The 19,715-nt window shown below is 50.2% G+C and overlaps 3 protein-coding genes across 3 annotated transcripts in view; all 3 read right to left on the reverse strand.

Moving 5' to 3' along the window:
* The window catches only part of TM7SF2 (transmembrane 7 superfamily member 2), a 12,815-nt gene extending 12,333 nt beyond the window's left edge, over window positions 1–482 (reverse strand). The window contains exon 1 of the mRNA XM_026650343.1: window positions 396–482. The gene's annotated coding sequence lies outside the window, so the exon portion shown is untranslated. The remainder of the gene's footprint in view (window positions 1–395) is intronic.
* Window positions 483–6,731: 6,249 nt separating this feature from the next.
* Window positions 6,732–13,414, reverse strand: LOC112121703 (toll-like receptor 5). Its single transcript, XM_026650342.1, has 2 exons — window positions 13,354–13,414; window positions 6,732–8,825 (listed from the first exon to the last, which is right to left on the reverse strand). The coding sequence occupies exon 2, from the start codon at window positions 8,815–8,817 to the stop codon at window positions 6,853–6,855; it is 1,965 nt and encodes a 654-aa protein (XP_026506127.1). The 5' UTR covers window positions 8,818–8,825; window positions 13,354–13,414; the 3' UTR covers window positions 6,732–6,852.
* Window positions 13,415–18,388: 4,974 nt separating this feature from the next.
* Window positions 18,389–19,715, reverse strand: part of VPS51 (VPS51 subunit of GARP complex) — an 8,210-nt gene continuing 6,883 nt past the window's right edge. The window contains exons 9-10 of the mRNA XM_024193575.3: window positions 19,317–19,404; window positions 18,389–18,836 (exon numbers count right to left, since the gene is read on the reverse strand). Coding sequence (XP_024049343.1) covers window positions 18,576–18,836; window positions 19,317–19,404 — 349 coding nt within the window. The 3' untranslated portion in view covers window positions 18,389–18,575. The remainder of the gene's footprint in view (window positions 18,837–19,316; window positions 19,405–19,715) is intronic.

The raw sequence follows: 19,715 nt of genomic DNA on the forward strand, positions 1-19,715 counted from the left end.
GGGGGGAAAGGCCAGAACCGGAATAGCAGGTGAGGCTGCAGGTTGATATGGAGAAGCACCAACAGAGCATGTGAGGGGAGTCCAGGATTGCAACGCAGGTTGGGATTAAGGGGCATCATTGCACAAAGGGGAAAGTTTGGGCGATGTGCAGCTCAGGCCTCCAAATTCACAAAAGGGGAAGAATTTCCAACTCTTCCAGAAACCCCCTTCCTGGCGGGGATCTCTCGGTTTCACAGGCTGTTACTGGTGGCTGTACAAGACCACGCTGCCTTGTCAGCCATATGAAATGCTGCAGCACCGGTCACTTCTAACGCTCTGAGCAATGTTGAGCTGCAGCTCTGCCTGCTGCCCGCCTCTGTGTGACTAACCGGTTCCCCCTTGCCGCACAGTCCTACCTGACAGCCCGCCCGGTGTCCGTCTCTCCAAAGCACACACGGCAGGTACTAGCAGTGGCTCCAGAATCCTCCCATGCATACGCTCCACCCCCTGTCCCTTTAACCCACAGCAGCTGTTATCGCACCAGCCAATTGTAGCTCCTTCTCTAGTCCCAGCCTGTTACTATCACCAAACATCCAATCTGAGCAGGGAGTTTTGCCGAACGAGGGGCAAAGCCAGAGTTTCTGGCCTATCACGATGACTCTGAGACTCTTACTAAGTGGGTCGATCAAGCTCCCTAAGCTCTCTTCTTACTGGCCTGGAGCTGTGGTCATGGCAATGGCTGCCTTGCCCATCCCAGGAGCCCTGCAGCACTGAAAGCTGCCTGGGAGGAGGCAATGGGCGGGACAGAAGTGTTTGTGTGTGCAGGGCAAATGACTAGGGCCCTACCAAATTCACGGCCAGTCACGTGTTACAACGGGATAACTAAGGAGCATTTGCTACCTTGCTGCAAAATCCTAGTGGTGTGGAGACAAGGCACAGCCAGTTTTTGCCAATGTAGCAACATCATCCCCCCAATCTGGTGTGACTAGGGTGACCAGATGTCCCGATTTTATAGGGACAGTCCAGATTTTGGGGTCTTTTTCTCACATAGGCACCTATTACCCCCACCTCCTGTCCTGATTTTTGACACTTGCTATCTGGTCAGCCTAGGTGTGACCCCACCTATCTGTGTTACAGTGAAAGTTACAGAGCCTTGTCCCCATAGCGTTTTACAGCAAAACAACTAACATTCATGGGGATGGCAGGGACCGCCTGAATCAACAAGTTCAGTCCCTGCTATTGCAGAGAACTCTGTCATATACTCCTGTTCATAAACTTATCAAGTAACTATCAGTATCCCTATTTTACAGATGGAGAAACTGAGGCACAGAGCAGGGAAACAACTTGCCTAAGATAACCCATCAGAACTGAGAAGTGAATGCAGCTCTCCTGAGCCCCTGGCCAATGCCCTTATCCCCTAAGCCACACTGCTGTTTTAAGAGATGTGTCAGGAGTGAGATTTGGCCTCATTCTTCTACACAGCAACCTGAATACCCAGGACAAGGGAAAGCAAAGCCCTGAGCCTGGTGCGTTGAACCACTGAGTCATCCCAACAGATCTAAAAATAAAATAAAATAAAATAAATGGGCATCCATTCCACTACCTGCCACGTGCCAAGTGAGTGTTCTGCCATCTGAGCTAATTCCCCAGCTGTTAGCTAACTCACTTTAGAAACACACCCTTTTTTAGCAGTGAAGACAGCCTTAGTACTGCTTTTGGGGGTCGCCTCCATTGTTTGCAGCTGTCTTTACATCGAGGGGTTTAATTGCTCCTCCTCTTGAGCGTGAAGGAGGCTGAATGGGGCAGCCAATGGCTTGAACTAGGGCTGTGATTGTCTTGGGATGCACCTTTCAGCATCACACCGTGTTTCATTAGCAAGAGCATTGTGTGTAGGAAACAGACCGTGATGAGTCCTGCTGAGTGGCCAGTGCTTTACGCTGAGGCTCTCACTTTTGTGCACATGTAGCCTCAACCTGACCCCGGCTTGTGTTCCTGAGACCCTGGTGCCACACCAAATCCCATCCCTCCTGAACCTCTTTCTCCAGTTGTTATTTGTATTGCAGTTAGGGTGCCCAGACAGCAAGTGTGAAAAATCAGGACGGGGGCGGGGGGTAATAGGAGCCTATATAAGAAAAAGCCCCAAATAGCGGGACTGTCCCTATAAAATCGGGACATCTGGTCACCCTAATTGCAGTAGTTCCTAGGAGCCCCATTCAGTGACCATTGTGCTAGGCACTGCATAAAGTGAGGCCCCCCACCAAAGAGCATACAGCAGTTTCCCTCACAATACATGCAGTTTCCAAGCTGCAGCTAGGGTGACCAGATGTCCCGATTTTATAGGAACAGTCCCAGTATTTGGGGCTTTTTCTTATGTAGGTGCCTATTACCCCCCACCCCCTGTCCCGATTTTTCACACTTTCTATCTGGTCACCCTAGCTGCAGCTGGGATACTGATTTTATTTCTGGGCACCGAGCAGAGATTGGATGGCCCCGGGCAGACACCCCACATAGAACTCTCATTCCCAGAGGTTTCCTGTCCTGAAGCCGGCATCCAGTGGGGTGCGGATCTGCCGCTCTGTCTGGCTGTTTACCTCTCAATCCCGCCCCGCTGGAAAATTGGAGGCCAGAGTGTCTGACAGGTTGCAGGCATGGGCGGGGCTTCTCCAGTGCCTTTGCCTTTGAGGGAAGGGCACTGGTTGTTAACCAGCTGGTCCTTTCCATGCTCTGGCACTGGTTCCAGAGGCACCAGAACCGGGGGCTGGGCCCTCCCACTTTTTGAAAGTGGTGGGGCCTGGCCCGTCCACTTTTCACCTGGGCAGACCCTGTCCCCTTCCTCTCCTCTTCCCCCTGAGAGCCCCCCGCCCCAGCCATACCAGCATGGAGCCTGGCCAGGGAGCCTTGGCAGCAGCTGTGGGGAGCCACTTTTGGGAGGGCTTCGGCGCCCCTGACCGGTTCAAAGTCCTGTGTCCACCCCTGGGTACCCTGGCCAACCTCCAGAGGAAGGTCCTGGAGTTCTTTTGGCCAGGGAAGCACTGGACCGTGTCCTGAGCCTTCATCTGGAAGAGGGATGGTAGGGCCTGGTGCATACACAGTGAGGTTCATACTTTCCGTCTTCAGGCTCTGCAGAGGCTCCTTTCTAGAGCTCATGGTGTGACATGGATCCAGTTATGGCACACCTTCCTCCGCCATCTCTGAGGGCTCTGATATGACTGGCAGCTCTTTAACTCCAGCCAAGAGTCTCCCTCGAGATGCCTCTGAGCTGCTGGTCTTTTACCAGGACCTCCTCAATACCTGGAAGTTGACCTCTGCAGCTAAGTCCGTTGTGGCTACCGAGCGTGTCAACTCCCAGTTGAACCCTGGTTCCACAATCTACATCGTGTGGCACAGGTGGTGGAGGTGCCCCCAGTGCACAGGAGATTGGTCCTGGCTGGTGTCATCAAAGTCGGAGACCTCCTGGACTACAGTCAGCAGGACTAGGTGGATACTGTACACTCGCCTAGCATATGGGGTTGTCACCCCATGTGTCCCCCACCTCATGCTCCAGGATGGAAAGGCTGCCCTGCCCCATGCCTCTGTATCTTTCCTTGAGTGAGTCCTGTAGCAAGGTGTTCCCCACCCACCTGTATCCCCTGGCCCTTGCCCTGCAAGCCAGCTGCCTCAAACCTCCCATATGAGCGCCGCTTCCAAGCTGCATCACAGGAACAACTACAGAAGCTTGAACTCCATACTATCCATTTCCTCGCTTTTGTGTTCTGCCCTGATATGAAATGGGGGGACCTTTTGCCATCTGTGGAGGGCTAGGAGCCCCGGTGGGCCAGCCTGTATTCCACCTTGGTTCCACAGCCTGCTGGGGATATAGGTTGGCAGCTCCTCCATGGAGCCATGAGCACGGACACAATGCTGACACGGTTTTCAGACTCCCTGACACTTGTTTTCCTTGTGGTGAGAGAGAAACCTTGAGGCATGCATATTTACTGTGCACCAGCTTGCAGCCATTTTCCTGCCTCCTCCAGAACCTCTTGCTGAGGTTCTGGCTTCACTTTTTCTCACACCTTTTTATTTACTCTCTCCTGATCTGTGGCCACGTGAAGTCACGGGACCTCCTCGTCAACCTCCTCCGGGAGTTGGCCATGTATCTACTAAGGAAGAGGAGGTAGGACAGGGGGGTTTCTTGCAAACGTGACTGTGGGGCTCAAATTTGTGCACTTGTCAATTCATGTCTCTGGGCAGGGTTCCTCTGGGCAGTGCCCATTAGCTCCCTGGACTCTTTTTAGGAGTAGTAGCCGCTGTCTAGGGTCCTCTACTCAGTGTCCCCCTCTGGAACCCTGCTTGTAAACGTACAACCCTCACTCCCATTCCTGTCTTTTTCATTTGTTGTTCCCCGAAATTAGTTGATCCCGATGTTGGATTTTTTTGTCCTTCCCCTCTGAGGAGGGGGAGGACTTCTGGTTTACTAGATGGATCCCCTTTGGGGATTCATCGCATACATGGGGACCAAATAGGCCTGAAGCAAGGCAGGGACAGCCCTTCTGTGTGGCTGTAGGAACTCCATTCACTTCTGGGTCCCCTTCCTGCCAGAGAGAATAATGGCAGATTGGAAGGTGTTCTAAGAGAAGAACAGCCAAAAATGGCTGGAGGGACTGACTCAGGAGTTAAGAATAAAAATGGCTAAATATGTCTAAGCTTGGGTAAGAACTGACTGAGAGGCATGGAAAGGGACAACGGCTGAGACAAACGAGGGGGTTGTTGAGGGGCATTCAAGGGGTGTGGCTGGCAGCAAGTGCCTGAAATTGACAAGAGAGACATTCAGGGCTGAATAGCAGGAACCTATTCTTAGCAGCGAGAGAAGGTTTTCTGTTCTATACAGGCTCTTATCCCACTCTCATCACTGCAGGATCTTTGCATTATGCAATAAGACTAACATCTGCCCCATGGGGGTCATTCTTTCTCTTATCCTCTACCGAGGGGGAGAATCCTGCATGCCGTGGTTTGTTTAGGTAGGGTTGTGTCTATGTCCACACTGTTCTGTGTTTATGTCAGAGAAGGCTGGTCGGAGAAGTGAGTCTGGCACTAGGAGTGGAAGTCAAGCAGGGTTGGGATGGTCCTTGTTTCCCAGAGGATTTTGTTCCACATTTTCGGACCAGCCGCCGAGAAAGCTTGGTCTCCTGCTGGCTTTCCCCCCATTTGATTTTCCTCTCCTTTCTTTCACCCTTGTACTCCCATGTCTTTGTAGATCTCCCTGCAACCCTGGCACATTCCAGGGTTCTATGAATCCAGACTATTGTGTTCTTTTAAAATTGCATTTAAGAATTTGAGGTTTTATTGGCAAAGGTAACAACAACAAATCAACACTGCTATTTCAGAGAGACCATTTAGGAAATAGCACTCATACGAAATCCCAGCTCCCGTCCACAAGCCCCAACCATGTCTACATACATTGTTATTAATTATGTTGTGTATTGTGATGACGTCTAGAGTCCCAGTCATGGACCAGGACCCCATTGTGCTAGGTGCTGTACACATGCAGAACTGCAAGATGGTCCCTGCCCCAAAGAGCTTGCAATCTAAGGCCACATCTACTCTTAAAAGTTTTGCCAATAGTATTTTTGCCAGCATATGCGGCTGCTGTTCTAATGTCACCAGCATGGCCTTTGCCAGTACCACGCAGCCTCACTGTGAGAGACTGTGTCAGCAAATGACACGCTGCACTGTGAGTAGGTACCCGTGCCTCCTGTGTCACTGTCCAGCGCACTGCCTTGTGGGTCATTTTTGAAGTAGGGGCAGGGACTTTTTGTTCTGTTTGTAGAGCACCAAGCACCAAGGGGTCCTGACTAAGGTCCCTAGGCACTACAGTAACACAATATAAGAATAATGAATAATGCCAGCACTCCCTTGGGTGAGCGCATCCCTTGGTCTAAATAAGGATAAAAGGTGTGTTTTTAACACATGTTAAAATCCCAGTATAGACAAAGTGGCTGTAGGTTTAATATGGGTTTACCTTGAGAAGCTAACGTGTTAAAACTGCATCTCACCTGGTCTGCACTATGATTTCACCATGTTAGTTAACAGATATGGGCTAACACGTGTTAAAATCACACCTTGTTCCCTAGGAAAGACAAGACTGGAGTGTAGCTAGTGATTTAACCTGCATCTGTGCTAAACAGACCCCGCCTAATGCCCATAGTGTACCCATCAGCTCCAGGGCTGAGAAAGCATAGTTCCTGCCATGCCAGGAGCCGTAAGGGAGGTCAACCCATTATACTGGCATTAGAAGAATAAAGGTGATGACACTGAGCACTTTATAACACCCCAGAGATTTATGAAATCTCCCAATGCCTCTACTGTGCTGTTGTACAGCCAGGGGCAAGACTGTGCATAGAACCCACAGAACTCCCAACACCCCTGCTTTAACCACTAGACCTCTCTCCTCCTGGAGCTGGAAACCAGGGAGCCTGACTCCCAGCCCTCTGCTCCAACCCACTAGACCGCACAGAATGGAAATAGATCTCAGGAGTCATGACTCTGAGCCCCCCTATTCTGATCCATGAGATCCCACTCCCAGAACCAGGAATACACCTGAACCCCCACCCTATCCCCATCCTTCTAACCACTAGACCCTACCTCCTGCCCCTTGCTCTAACTACTAGACTCTACTCCCAGAACTAGGAGTCAAACCAAGACACCTTGACTCCTACTCCAGTCTATGCTTATGCCTTTGGGAAACTGGTTCACAGCTGAAGGTGACTGGGCATCGCTGCCTGTGATGGCATAAGTATCACAGTTCAGTGCCAAGCGCACGGCATATGGAACAGCTTTTAAAGCCACACAGGTGGGATCCTATGCTGGGGAAAGCTGGACACAGCATGGGCTGTGCTACTGGACACAGCTGCTTTGGATGAAGAAAAGGAGGGGCATTCCTGGGAAGGGAGGCGTGGGCATAAAACAGGTAACCCCTTCCTTCCCACCACTCAGGGTCACGTTGGTGGAGTGCAGCCAAGCCTCCAGGTCCCGCAAGCTGCAGTGGCAAAGCAGAGAGACCTCCTGGAGATTCAGGAATGCTAGTGCCTGGAGCGGCTGAAGAACAGATGGTGACAGGGTCACCAAGGGGTTACCCTGCAGCCCTAGCACCTGCAGGGAGCGCAGGTCCCGGAACAGCCCATCAGGAAGCATGGCCATGAGGTTCCCAGATAGGTCCAGAGCCTGGAGAGACACCAGCCCCTGGAAGAGGCCCTCAGGTAAGGTCTGGAGGTTGTTTCTGCTGAGATTCAAGGCTGCCAGCCTGTCTAGATGGTGGAAGACATCCACACAGCCCCCTGCATTCCAGACGATATTCAGGGAGTTCTCGGAAAGGTCCAGCACCCTGAGCTGGCTGTGCCTGGGCATGGCTCTGTCCTGGTGCTCAGAGCACCTTGAGATCAGGTTGTGTGAAAGGTTCAGGAACTGCAAGGCAGGGATGCCCCTCAGCTCGTTCCAGAGCCCTCTCAGGTCTTGCATGCGGTTGGAAGACAAGTCGAGGAAGGTCAGATTCGTGGAAAGCTTCCCGATTCCCCAGGCGTCCTTGATCCTGTTCTGGCCCAGCAGCAGGCGCTCCAGGGCAGGGAGCCGCCCTGGCAGCACGCGCGAGAGGGCATTGTCCTGCAGATTCAGCGTCCGCAGGGTCCTCAGTCCCTCCAGGGCATTGTGCTGGATGGTCCCAATGTGGTTGGACTTGAGGTTGAGGTGCAGCAGTGGGGAAGAGCTTAGGCTCTGGAGAGTCTCCATGTTCAGCTCCCCCAGCAGATTGTGGGAGAGGTCCAGGGTCCAGAGGTGCTGTAGTCCAGCAAAGGCCTCCCCACGGATCTCGTGGATCTGATTGGATGCCAGGCGCAGTGCACGCAGCTCAGGGAGACCCGAGAAGACCAAAGGCCCCAGCTTGGAGAGGAAACCATGAGACATGTCGAAAGAGAGGACCCTGCTCTGGCTGAGCCCTGAGAAGGTGCTGGCAGAGAGGCCCCGCAGGTTATTGAACCCGAACCCCCTCCCAATGGCCCCTGAGTGCTGCAACTTCAGATGCCGTATCTGGGCACCTGCCATGACCTTAAAGAACCGTTCAGCACTACCCACATCCCATGGGTTGGAGGATACATCCAGGGTTTCCACTCTGATATTGCGGAAGGGACTGGGGCAGGAGTGGTTGTTCCAAGGGTCCCTATAGGACAGCAGATTGGATGAGAGATCTAGGAGGGACAGGTGTCGTCCCCCGAGGTGGGTCAGATCCTCCCCGCAGATTGTCTTGATCTTGTTAAGCCGGAGCTGGAGGACAGCCAGCAGCTTCAAGCCTTGAAAAGAGGAATCAGGTCTCAGCCTCTTTATCTGGTTCCCTGTGAGATCCAGCCTTTTGAGGGACACTAAATCCTGGAAGTAGCCACCCTCCAGCATGGTCTCATCAAGGCCATTGGCATCCAGCAGGAGCACCTCGAGCTGCCGCAAGCCTGCCAAGGCCGTGGGTTGGAGGCTCAGCTTCCTGTTGCCCCCGAGGTCCAGGAACGTGATATTGGCCACCTTCTCAAAGGCCTTCTCTCCAATGGAGAGTGATCCCCCCAGCTGACATCCCAGAGACAGCTTCCTGAGCCTCTCCAGCCTGGGGAAGGAGGAGGCCGAGATGTTGGAGAGGAGGTTGAAATTCAGCAGAAGGATCTGGGTGGATGGGTCAATTTCTGGCAGTGTCTCATGGTGTTGAGCCTGGCAGCTGGAGACCACTGAAGACTGGACCCTGGAGGCGTGACAGCTCTGAACTTCAGCCACGGCAGGACTAGAGCCCAGCAACCAGAGCGCTAGGAGCCAAAGTTGTCCGAGCATAGTGGAACCTGCCAAAGAATAAGAACGATGTTACTCCACAGCACCCACTCCTGTAATGGGACATTTATACTGTGCCTGCTAGTGGTGCTAAGTGCAGGTACAACCCACACCCAATTCTGTGCAGCATGCTAGCCCCCACCAGTGACGGCTGGGAGATATATAGTGGTTGATGAGGCTGCTACAGGCATAATAAAGCTGTCTCTCTTAGCCCAGGCAGTAGAGGTTCTTGCTTGAGATCCCAGGTTTGATTCCTACTACTAACAACCCACCCAGAGGACTGGTGTTATACAGAGTTAGCAAGATATCTAAAAGGGGACTGGTCTACTGCTATTGATTTTAGCTGGAAGGTGCTCAGACACCACTGTGATGGGCTGCAAGATAAAACCCATAGATAGTGGGCTTCTGCCTCTCCCTGGGACAGCAAGAAGGGTCTCCAGAGCTGGTAAGACTCTGTCAAAATATATTTTTTTTCTGACAAAACGTGGCTTTTTGCCCAAGACTGAGTACTTTGTGGAAAATTTTCATTTCATGGAAAAATTTCCACTTGTCTGATTAAAAAACCTGGAAACTGAAAAATGTTTCAGTAAAATAATGTTGGTTTTGGGTAAAAGTTGTTCATCTTTTGGTTAAAAATCAACTTTTCATCTTCAGTGTGTTTTCTTGTATAATAATTTTTGGTTTTTGAAAAACAATATTTTTAATGGAAAACTGGAAAAAATTGCCCCCCGTTTTCGTATTAATTTTTTCCTCACAGAAACAAGAACTTCCCACAGGAGCTGTAATTTATTAAAATAATAAAGACACTTGGCATTTTCTGAGCAGCTCTGCCTCTAACTAAGAGCCTGGGCTTGGGTCGAATATGGAGAGAGAGGGCCATCCCAGGTGCTATGGGGCTAGTAACTGGACTCTTTGTGGGCTGGATAGGGTCTCAAGTGAGGTGTTTGTACAGCACCGGGCACAATGGGGCCCTGGGGCTCCTAGGTACTACTTTGATACAGATCATTAAGGTGGAAGGGGGTCTGTCTGTGATCCCTGCCCTGAGCAGGTTGCAGGGCAGGAGATCTTAATCTGGGGGTCACAAGCAGGTGACTTCTCTTTCTTTCCCAATTTAAGAACATAAGAATGGCCTTACTGGGTCAGACCAAAGGTCCATCTAGCCCAGAATCCTGTCTTCCGACAATGGCCAATGCCAGGTGCCCCAGAAGGAATGAACAGAAAATCATCAAGCTCCATCCCCTGTCGCTCATTCCCAGCTTCTGGCAAACAGAAGCTAGAGACACCATTCCTGCCCATCCTGGCTAATAGCCATTGATGGACCCATCCTCCATGAATTTATCTAGTTCTTTTTTGAACCCTGTTATGGTCTTGGCCTTCACAACATCCTCTGGTAAGGAGTTCCACAGGTTGACTATGAGTTGTGTGAAGAAATACTTGCTTTTATTTGTTTTAAACCTGCTGCCTATTAATTTAATTTGGTGACCCCTAGTTCTTTTGTTATGAGAAGTAGTAAACAACACTTCCTTATCTACTTTCTCTACACCAGTCATGATTTTATAGACCTCAATCATATCTCCCCTTAGCCATCTCTTTTCCAAGCTGAAAAGTCCCAGTTTTATTAATCTCTCCTCATACGGAAGCCATTCCACGCCCCTGATCATATTTGTTGCCCTTTTCTGAACCTTTTCCAATTCCAATATATCTTTTTTGAGATGGCGCGACCACATCTGCACACAGTATTCAAGATGTGGGCGTACCATGGATTTATATAGAGGCAACATGATATTTTCTGTCCTATTATCTATCCCTTTCTTAATTATTCCCAGCATTCTGTTCGCTTTTTTGACTGCCGCTGCACATTGAGTGGATGTTTTCAGAGAACTATCCACAATGACTCCAATATCTCTTTCTTGAGTGGTAACAGCTAATTTAGACCCCATAATTTTATATGTATAGTTGGGATTATGCTTTCCAGTGTGCATTACCTTTGCATTTATCAACATTAAATTTCATCTGCCATTTTGTTGCCCAGTCACCCAGTTTTGAGAGATCCTTTTGTAGCTCTTCGCAGTCTGCCTGGGTCTTAACTATCTTTAGTAATTTTGTATCATCTGCAAATTTTGCCATCTCACTGTTTACCCCTTTTTCCAGATCATTTATGAATATGTTGAATAGGACTGGTCCAAGTACATACTCCTGGGGGACACCACTATTTACCTCTCTCCATTCTGAAAACTGATCATTTATACCTTCCCTTTGTTTCCTATCTTTTAACCAGCTAACAATCCATGAGTGCACCTTCCCTCTTATCCCATGGCAGCTTACTTTGCATAAGAGCCTTTGGTGAGGGACCTTGTCAAAGGCTTTCTGAAAATCTAAGTACACTATATCCACTGGATTCCCGTGGTCCACATGCTTGTTGACCCCCTCAAAGAATTCTAGTAGATTGGTGAGGCATGATTTCCCTTTACTAAAACCATAATTTGTTGACTCTTCCTCAGCAAATTATGTTCATCTATATGTCTGACAATATTGTTCTTTATTATAGTTTCAACCAGTTTGCCTGGTATTGAAGTCTGGCTTACAGGCCTGTAATTGCCGGGATCACCTCTGGAGCCCTTTTTAAAAATTGGCGTCACATTAGCTATCCTCCAGTCATCTGGTACAGAAGCTGATTTAAATGATAGGTTACAGACTACAGTTAGTAGTTCTGCAATTTCACATTTGAGTTCCTTCAGAACTCTTGTGTGAATACCATCTGGTCCTGGTGACGTATTGCTGTTTAATTTATCAATTTGTTCCAAAACCTCCTCTAATGATACCTCTATCTGGGACAGTTCCTCAGATCTGTCACCTAAAAAGAATGGCTCAGGCTCGGGAATTTCCCTCACATCCTCAGCCGTGAAGACCGATGCAGAGAATTCATTTAGTTTCTCTGCAATGGCCTTATCATCCCTTATCGTCTCCTTTAGCACCTTGATCGTCCAGTGGCCCCACTGGTTGTTTAGCAGGCTTCTTGCTTCTGATGTACTTAAAAAAAAATTGCTATTACTTTTTGAGTCTTTGGCTAGCTGTTCCTCAAATTCTTTTTTGGCCTTCCTAATTGTATTTTTACACTTCATTTATCAGTGTTTATGCTCCTTTCTATTTTCCTCACTAGGATTTAACTTCTACTTTTTAAAGGATGCCTTTTTGCCTCTCACTGATTCTTTTACTTTGTTGTTTAGCCACGGTGGCTCTTTTTTGGTTCTCTTACTATGTTTTTTTATTTGGGGTATACATTTAAGTTGAGCCTCTAGTATGGTGTCTTTAAAAAGTTTCCACGCAGCTTGCAGATTTTTCACTTTTGGTGCTGTACCTTTTAATTTCTGTTTAACTAACCTCCTCATTTTTGTGTAGTTCCCCTTTCTGAAATGAAATGCTACAGTGTTGGGCTGCTGTGGTGGATATTACATTTAATTATATTATGGTCAATATTACCAAGCGGTCCAGCTATGTTCACCTCTTGGAGCAGATCCTGTGCTCCACTTAGGACTAAATCAAGAATTGCCTGTCCTATGGTGGGTTCCAGGACCAGCTGCTCCAAGAAGCAGTCATTTAAGGTGTCAAGAAACTTTATCTCTGCATCCCGTTCTGAGGTGACATGTACCCAGTCAATATGGGGATAATTTAAATCCTGCATTATTATTATTGAGTTTTTTATTTTAATAGCCTCTCTAATCTCCCTGAGCATTTCACAGTCACTATCACCGTCCTGGTCAGGTGGTCGGTAATATATCCCTACCGCTATATTCTTATTATTAGAGCATGGAATTTCTATCCATAGAGATTCTATGGTACAGTTTGATTAATTGACGATTTTTACTTCATTTGATTCTACGTTTTCTTTCACATATAATGCCACTCCCCCACCAGCACGACCTATTCTGTCCTTCCGATATATTTTGTACCCTGTATCCCACTGATTATCCTTATTCCACCAAGTTTCTGTGATGCCTATTATATCAATATCCTCATTTAATATGAGGCACTCCAGTTCACCCATTTTATTATTTAGACTTCTAGCAATTCTATGCTAGAAATACCAATTTCTATTGTGCTGTAAGGTGCAGGCACAAGTAAAGCCAGGAGGCTCTCCAGGGTAGCTGAGCATGCCTTTCTCTCCCATCAGTGTCTTCATATCCTGGCTACCTCAGGGATTGGGTACAGGGCACTGTGCATTGAGGGAATGGGGAGACCACTGGATTCCCTCTCCAGGGCAGTGACTGCTAGCAGTAACCAACAACTGCCCAGTAGCATATGAGAAATGAGCGTGACCAGTCTCAGCTCAGCTCCCAGGGAACCAGGTGACCATAACTGGCCCTTTCATCTCAGTAGAGGGCCGCAGGGACAGAGCTCCCCTCTAGCAGCCATACTCAAAAGGCAGCACCCAGGCATGCTGGCCGGGAAGTTTGCACTGCAGGCATCCTGCTCTATCCCTTTGCAGAACTCTCCCTCCCACCCAGCATCTCCCCCATCCCTACCAGACCCTCTACTCACCCCAAGGGAGCGAAGATTTGTGCTGGAGACACCACACAGCAGCCACGTTCACCACCTGCGCCCTCTGCCATCCACCCGTCTGCTCCGGCTTTATTTAAGCCCCCACCACGGAAGAAGACAGCTGCTCCCAGAAGGCTCCGGCCCCCACCTCAGCTGCTGTTTACTCAGCGGGTGTTCAGGAACTTGCAAAATGGGAAGTTGGGGGAAATTCCCCTCCTGGCCCCCTCTTGCAGTTATTGCTTCCTCAGGCCTTTGCGGTGAACGGTCGCGGGTCACCCTAGCAAGCTGGTGTGAGTGGCCTTACATCTTCTTGAGTCAATGAGCCGCAGCCCTACTCTCAGCCCTGCTGCTCTAACCACTAGACATCACTCCCCACCCAGAGCTGGAACGGAACCCAGGAGTCCTGACTCCCAGTCTCCTACTTATACCAGTAATCGAGGGAAAGGCTGGCCACTTGGACGGGGGCTCAGGATGCTTCAGACCAAAACCTTGTGCAATCTTGGCCCCTGAGGCAGATTTTCTTCATTCCCGCTGGTGACCAGCTCCAAGCCTGAAGAGTGAGGCTGGAGAACCCCTGGGTTGTTGCTGGCTTGGACACACCCTCCCTGTGTGCGCATGAGCAGATCACTGAACCTCTCTGGGCCTCAGTTTCCCATCTGTGAAATGGGAAGAATAATTGTTCCTCTGCCTTGTTTATTTAGATTGTCCTGGGACAGGGGCTGAATGTCTGTGCAGCACCTGGCAGAATGGGGCCCCAATCTTGATCAAGCGTAGGCAGCCCCCAGCACAATGGAGGCCCCACTCTCGGTCAGGGTCTGTGAAGCACCTGGCACAATGCAGGCCCTAATCTTGATCAGGGTTTGTGCAACACTCCATACAATATGGCTCTGATTTCAGTCACCGTCTGTGCTACAATGGGGCCCAAGTCTCAATGAAGGACTGTGCAGTGCCTGGCCCAATGGAGCCCGATCTCATCGGGGCTCTGTAGGGGCTACTGCAGTGCCAATGGTAAATGCTGCTCCAACACTGAAATGGTAACCGGGGGCCCTAGCCAGGACCACGTTTTGGCGCTATGTTAGGAGGGAGGAAAAGGAGACAAGACCCGCAGCTGGAACTGCTCTGTGATGACACTGGACATTTCAACCGTGCCAGGAGAGAGCCTGGCCAGGGAGAACCAAACTCCCACACCACTGCCTCCTAGAACTGGTATTTTCCCAGGTTGTGATTTACCTCCGTGTCAGAGCATGTTCGCTTGCTCAACCCTGGAATCTCCCTGAGCGGCGCTGCAGGGCACAAGGGGTTAAACTCTCTGCGCACAGAGTGTCCCAGGACCCCGGGTAACTACAGGGTGCTCGGGAGTGTTACCCAACTGTGGCCCTTTCATCACAGCCTGAACTAGTGCCAGGTCATGGGGCACGTGCCGTCCTCTGAAGCAAACAGGATCGGTCCAAGTTACGAAACCAGGGGTGTTCTGACTGCATAGGGGCCCAGCGTTGGGGATGCAGGAAGCACCACGCAGCTGTGAAAAGGCCCCTTCTAAGCAAGAAGCTCTTGCTGCCCTTGGGGTGGGTAGTAAAGAAAGAGCCGACTGCTGTGAGCTGGTTACCCCCTAGAGTTAAGCCTGGCCAGGATGTAGATGGGAGATCAGGTAGAGGTGTTGCAGGGAGTGGTGTAGGTTGCCTCTCCTTGGGATCAGTGCAGATGCCCCCATGTGTTGCGAGGGGGCACTGTGGTACAGGGAGTGGGGTGGGGGCTCAGTAAGGGGGCACTGTCCCCTCAGAGTCAGTGCTGGCATCAGTGTGGCATTAAGGGGCGCTGTGCTGCATGGAGCAGGGTAGGGGGCATGCTCCCCTAAGCAGCAGTGCTGATACTACCAGGGCACTGTGTGGTGGGATACCCTGCTGGTTGGTGTGGCGCCCGCTGCTCTGCTGTAGTTTTTTGGCAGACACACAATGCTGTGGTTCTAACCCCTCGTGCAGATTAAAGACATTTTTTCTCAAGTGCAGAAGCATTAAATGCACCTCACTACCCAAATGCCAGCCTAGGTCAGTTCTGTCATCAGTCGCCCCTGATAGTCCCAGGTAGATCAGGGGTGGGGGCTGTCCCTCCCCTATTACTCCCTGTCCTAAATTGATGCTTTGGCACAGTGTTAATGCTTGCTACACTCTACACCAGAAACAGGTAAATTTCAGCAAGTGGTGAGCAGTCTTTGTATAAACAGCGGTGGTGTCCCACCCCAGAGGCAGCTGAACCTAAAGGTATATGTACACCGCTGATTAAGGTGTAAGTGTAGCAAGGCTAGACTTACGCCTCTAGCTTTCATATAGCTAGCACGGGTAACAACAGCAATGACGCTGTGCTGGCACAGGCATCAGCATGGGCTAGCAATCCCAGGAGAAGCCTGCCAGGGACCATGGCTACTTATCTGAGTGGCTAGCCCGTGTTGAAGTCTATGATGCCACATCTGCACGGGTGTCGTTACCTGCACCCTCTAGACTAAAGCGAGCAGTGGTATGCTCTCTCACACTAGTCACACCTTCATCTGCGGTACAGACATACCCTTGGCACTGGGTGAGTGGTCTTTGTATAAACAGCTGCCATGCCCCACCCAAGAGGCAGGTGCAAGTGAGGCGTAGGGTATGTCTACACTTAAACCATTACAGCTACAGCCGCGCCACTGTAGCGCTTCAGTGTAGAGAGTACCTGCGCCGACAGGAGGGTTCTCCCGTCTGTGTAGATAATCCACCTCCCGAGAGGCAGTCGCTAGGGTAACAGAAGAATTCTTCCATCAACCTAGCGCCATCTACACCGGAGATTAGGTCAGCATAACTGCATCTCTCTCCATGTAGTTATACAGCTGTAAGTTCCCAGTGTAAACCACCCCTTTGTCTCTCTCTGAAGGATATGACAAACCAATCCCATTTATTGGTAGAATCTGCCCCAGGCAATTACCTCTGACCTGGATGAAAAGTGGCTTTAAATTCCTGCACGCACAGTGCTGTTACAAAAACAGAGTGACACTCCACCGCTCCCACCCTGAAGAATGAAGATGGGAGAATCCTGTGGTTTCAGGCCATGGTCACTGCAGGCATTTTCCCTTGTGCATGGCAACCGTACTGTGGTCAGCATCTCCCTTCCTGCAAAAACAGAAGTAAGAGAAAGACAAAGGAAAGTGCAGGGCCATTACTTAATGGGGAAGGAGAGCAAATAATGGCTGACACAGGGAAGGCTGAAGTGTTTAATGCCTTTTTTGTTTCAGTCTTTACTAAAAAGGTTAGTTGGGACCAGATACTTAATACAGTTACTATTAAAAAGGGAGAAGGAAGAACACATTCCAGAATAGGGAAAGAACAGGTTAAAGAATATGTAGCTAAGTTAGATATATTCAAGTCAGCAGGGCCTTCTTAAATGCACCATAGGGTAGTTAAGGAACATGCTGAAGCAATCTGCAAACCAGTAGTGGTTCTCTTCAAGAACTCCGGGAGAATGGGTGAGGTCCCAGAGGACTTGGGATAACACCTATCATCTTCCAAAAGGGGGGAAATGGAGGACCCGGGGAATTATAGACTCAGTCTGCCTAACTTTGATACCCAGAAAAAGATACAGGCACAAATTATTAGACAATCAGTTTGTAAGCCCCTAGAGGATAAGAAGGTTATAAGGAATAGCCAACGTGGATTTGTCAAGAACAAATCATGCCAAACCAACCTAATTACCTTCTTTGACAGGATAACTAGCCTAGGGGATAGAGGAGAAGCAGTAGATGTGATATATCTGGACTTGAGTAAGACTTCTGACACAGTCCCACATGACAGTCTCAGAAGCAAACTAGGAAAATATGAAATTACTAAAAAATGGGTGCATAACTGTTCAAACACTGTTCTCAAAGGGTAGTTATCAATGGTTTGCTGTAAACTGGGAGGATGTATCTATTTAATATTTCCATTCATGACTTGGATGATGCAGTAGAGAGTATGCTTATAAAAATGCAGATGACACAAAGCTGAAGGGGATTGCTAGCACTTGGAGGACAGGATTAGATTCAAAATGACCTTGGATGAATTGGTCTGAAATCAATAGGATGAAAGTCAATAAAAACCAAGTGCAAAACACTACACTGGGGAAGGAAAAACCAAACACACAAGTACAAAATAGGAAATAACTGGCTAGGCAGCAGTACTGCAGAAAAGGAACTGGAGGGTGACATCGTGGATCTCAAGTTGAATATGATTCAAGGCTGTGATGCTGTTGCAAAAACAGCAAATGTCATCTGGGATGTAGTAACAGGAGCGTTGTAGGTAAGACACAGGATGTAACTGTACTTGCTGTACTTGAGGTGAGGCCTCAACTGGAGCCCTGTGTTGTTTTGGGCACCACACTTACATGCAAAAGGTTGTTATAAAGATTAGTTGTTCTCCATGTCCACATAGAGTAGGAAGAGAAGTAAATGGATTAGATTGCAGCAAGGGAGATTCAAGTTGGACTTTCTAACCCCAACAATAGGTAAGGACTAGAACAGGTTACACAGGGAGCAGGCAGAATCCCCTTATTGGATAGACACCTGGCAGGGATAGTCAAGGTATACTTGATCCTGCCTCAGTGCAGGGGGATGGACCAGATCACCTTTGGGGTCCCTTCCAGTCCTACGTTGCTATGATTCTATAAACCGCACAAAGGGAAACAACAGGAGGGAGAGAAGGAATGGGAGAAGGGATGATATGGAGAAATACAGAGAGGCAGTTGCACATGGCAGCTTGCAAAGGCAAAAGCTCTTGCGCCCACATCCAGGAAAGACAGAGGAGGAGCTAGTGCTAGATGGGAGGGAAAGTTCAGACCCTGCAAGTAACAAGGCACCAGGGAAGCCGTACATGACACGGGGTCTCTGAAATTGAGGCGAATAGCGGGGAGCCAACCCCAGAGCCTGCAATGAGCAGCAGAGACATGATCAGATCATGGTATGTTTTATTCAGCACATTCCCCTCCCTGCCCAATAAGATCCAGGCTAGCAGCAGTGAGAATGTTCACAGGGTGTTCACAGGGCATTACCCCCCATCCCCCAATATGTTCACAGGCCATTCTCCGCCATGCTCTCAGGCACCCCTCACAACCATCTGGTGTGGGAAAGATCTGGTGAAATGGATGAGTCTGAGGGAGACACGTGTCCGCTCCCCGCATAGGAGCAAGCCAGCGTCTGCCTCGAGGCTGGGCTGACTCCCCTCATATCAGCCCCTCTCACAGATGACCTCAATGACACTCTGCTCCATGGGCACAGGGTCCAGGCAGCGGTGGGCTGTGCTGCCCACGATTTCATCTAGCAGGAAGTGCACCAGGTTCTCATCGCAGACAAAGCGCCACAGGTAGAGCTGTAGATAGTAGCAGTCCACCTGGATCTGCTGCAGGCCGTAGCGCCCGAAGGTCCGCAGCCGCACGCACTCCAGGAAGGTCTTCAGGCTGATCTTGATGATGCCGGTCAGGACGGAGACCTGGGGGGTGGGTGGGGAGGTCATTCAAGCACTGTCCCCTATGGGCTTGGAGGACACAGAGGGGAAGATTCACCCCCAGGACTCCCTATGTGGGAGAAGTCTCTTGTGGAGGAATGAGGCCAGGTCTGGGCTGCACCCCCAGCCAGAGGGGCAAGGCGGTCAGTGGCAGCTAGGGAACAGGGAAGTGTGAGTGAACATGGAGTGGTTGTGTGACACCTCTGGAGGGAAGGGTCCCCAGAGGACAGGGGAGGTGTGTGGGGAGCTCTGTTTCTCCTTTAATGCACTGGGGGGAGAGGGGGTCCATTGAAGATTAATAGAGCCTAAGGCCAGAAGAGACCACTGATCAGATGGAGTGAGTGTTGGGAGCTGTGTCCCTGCTCTGATGCACTGGGGGGGAGGGAGCTAGAGGACAAGCTGAGTTTAGGGGGCTCTGATCTGTGGGGGGCTCTCCCCCACCCCCAGGGTGGCAGCTCTCCTCACCTTGTTGAACTCCACGGGGCTGAAGATGTCGATGCACTCAGAGAACAGCTTCTGAATGTTACTCAGGAGGTTAGTGTCCAGGGGGGCACTGCACGGGGAGGGGTGGGGGGAGAGGCAGAGACAAGGGGTTACACACTCACCAGCAGCCAGGAACCCCATTGCACAGCAGGGGATTGGATCTGGGCAGCCCTCCTCACCTGAGGCTGCGTCTGGGAGTGAAACACTGGGTCAAAGCCCCCCCTCCTCTGGGGTGCAGGTAGGAGCAGGCCCACCTGCCTTCCTGCAGGCCACTCACCCCAACATGTAGCTAGGAGGATAGACACCTCACTGCAGCTCTGCCAGTGCCCCTCAGTTCTGACCTGCAGCCCCCTGCTATCCCAGCCCTGCCGGTGCCCCTCA

Source organism: Terrapene carolina, unplaced genomic scaffold (genome assembly GCF_002925995.2).
Source record: "Terrapene carolina triunguis isolate 2854851 unplaced genomic scaffold, T_m_triunguis-2.0 Scaffold89, whole genome shotgun sequence".
Lineage (NCBI taxonomy): Eukaryota > Metazoa > Chordata > Testudines > Emydidae > Terrapene > Terrapene triunguis.

Excerpts from the sequence above, each read along its gene's own strand:
- LOC112121703 (XM_026650342.1), bottom strand. The coding sequence starts at position 8,817 with ATGCTCGGACAACTTTGGCTCCTAGCGCTCTGGTTGCTGGGCTCTAGT.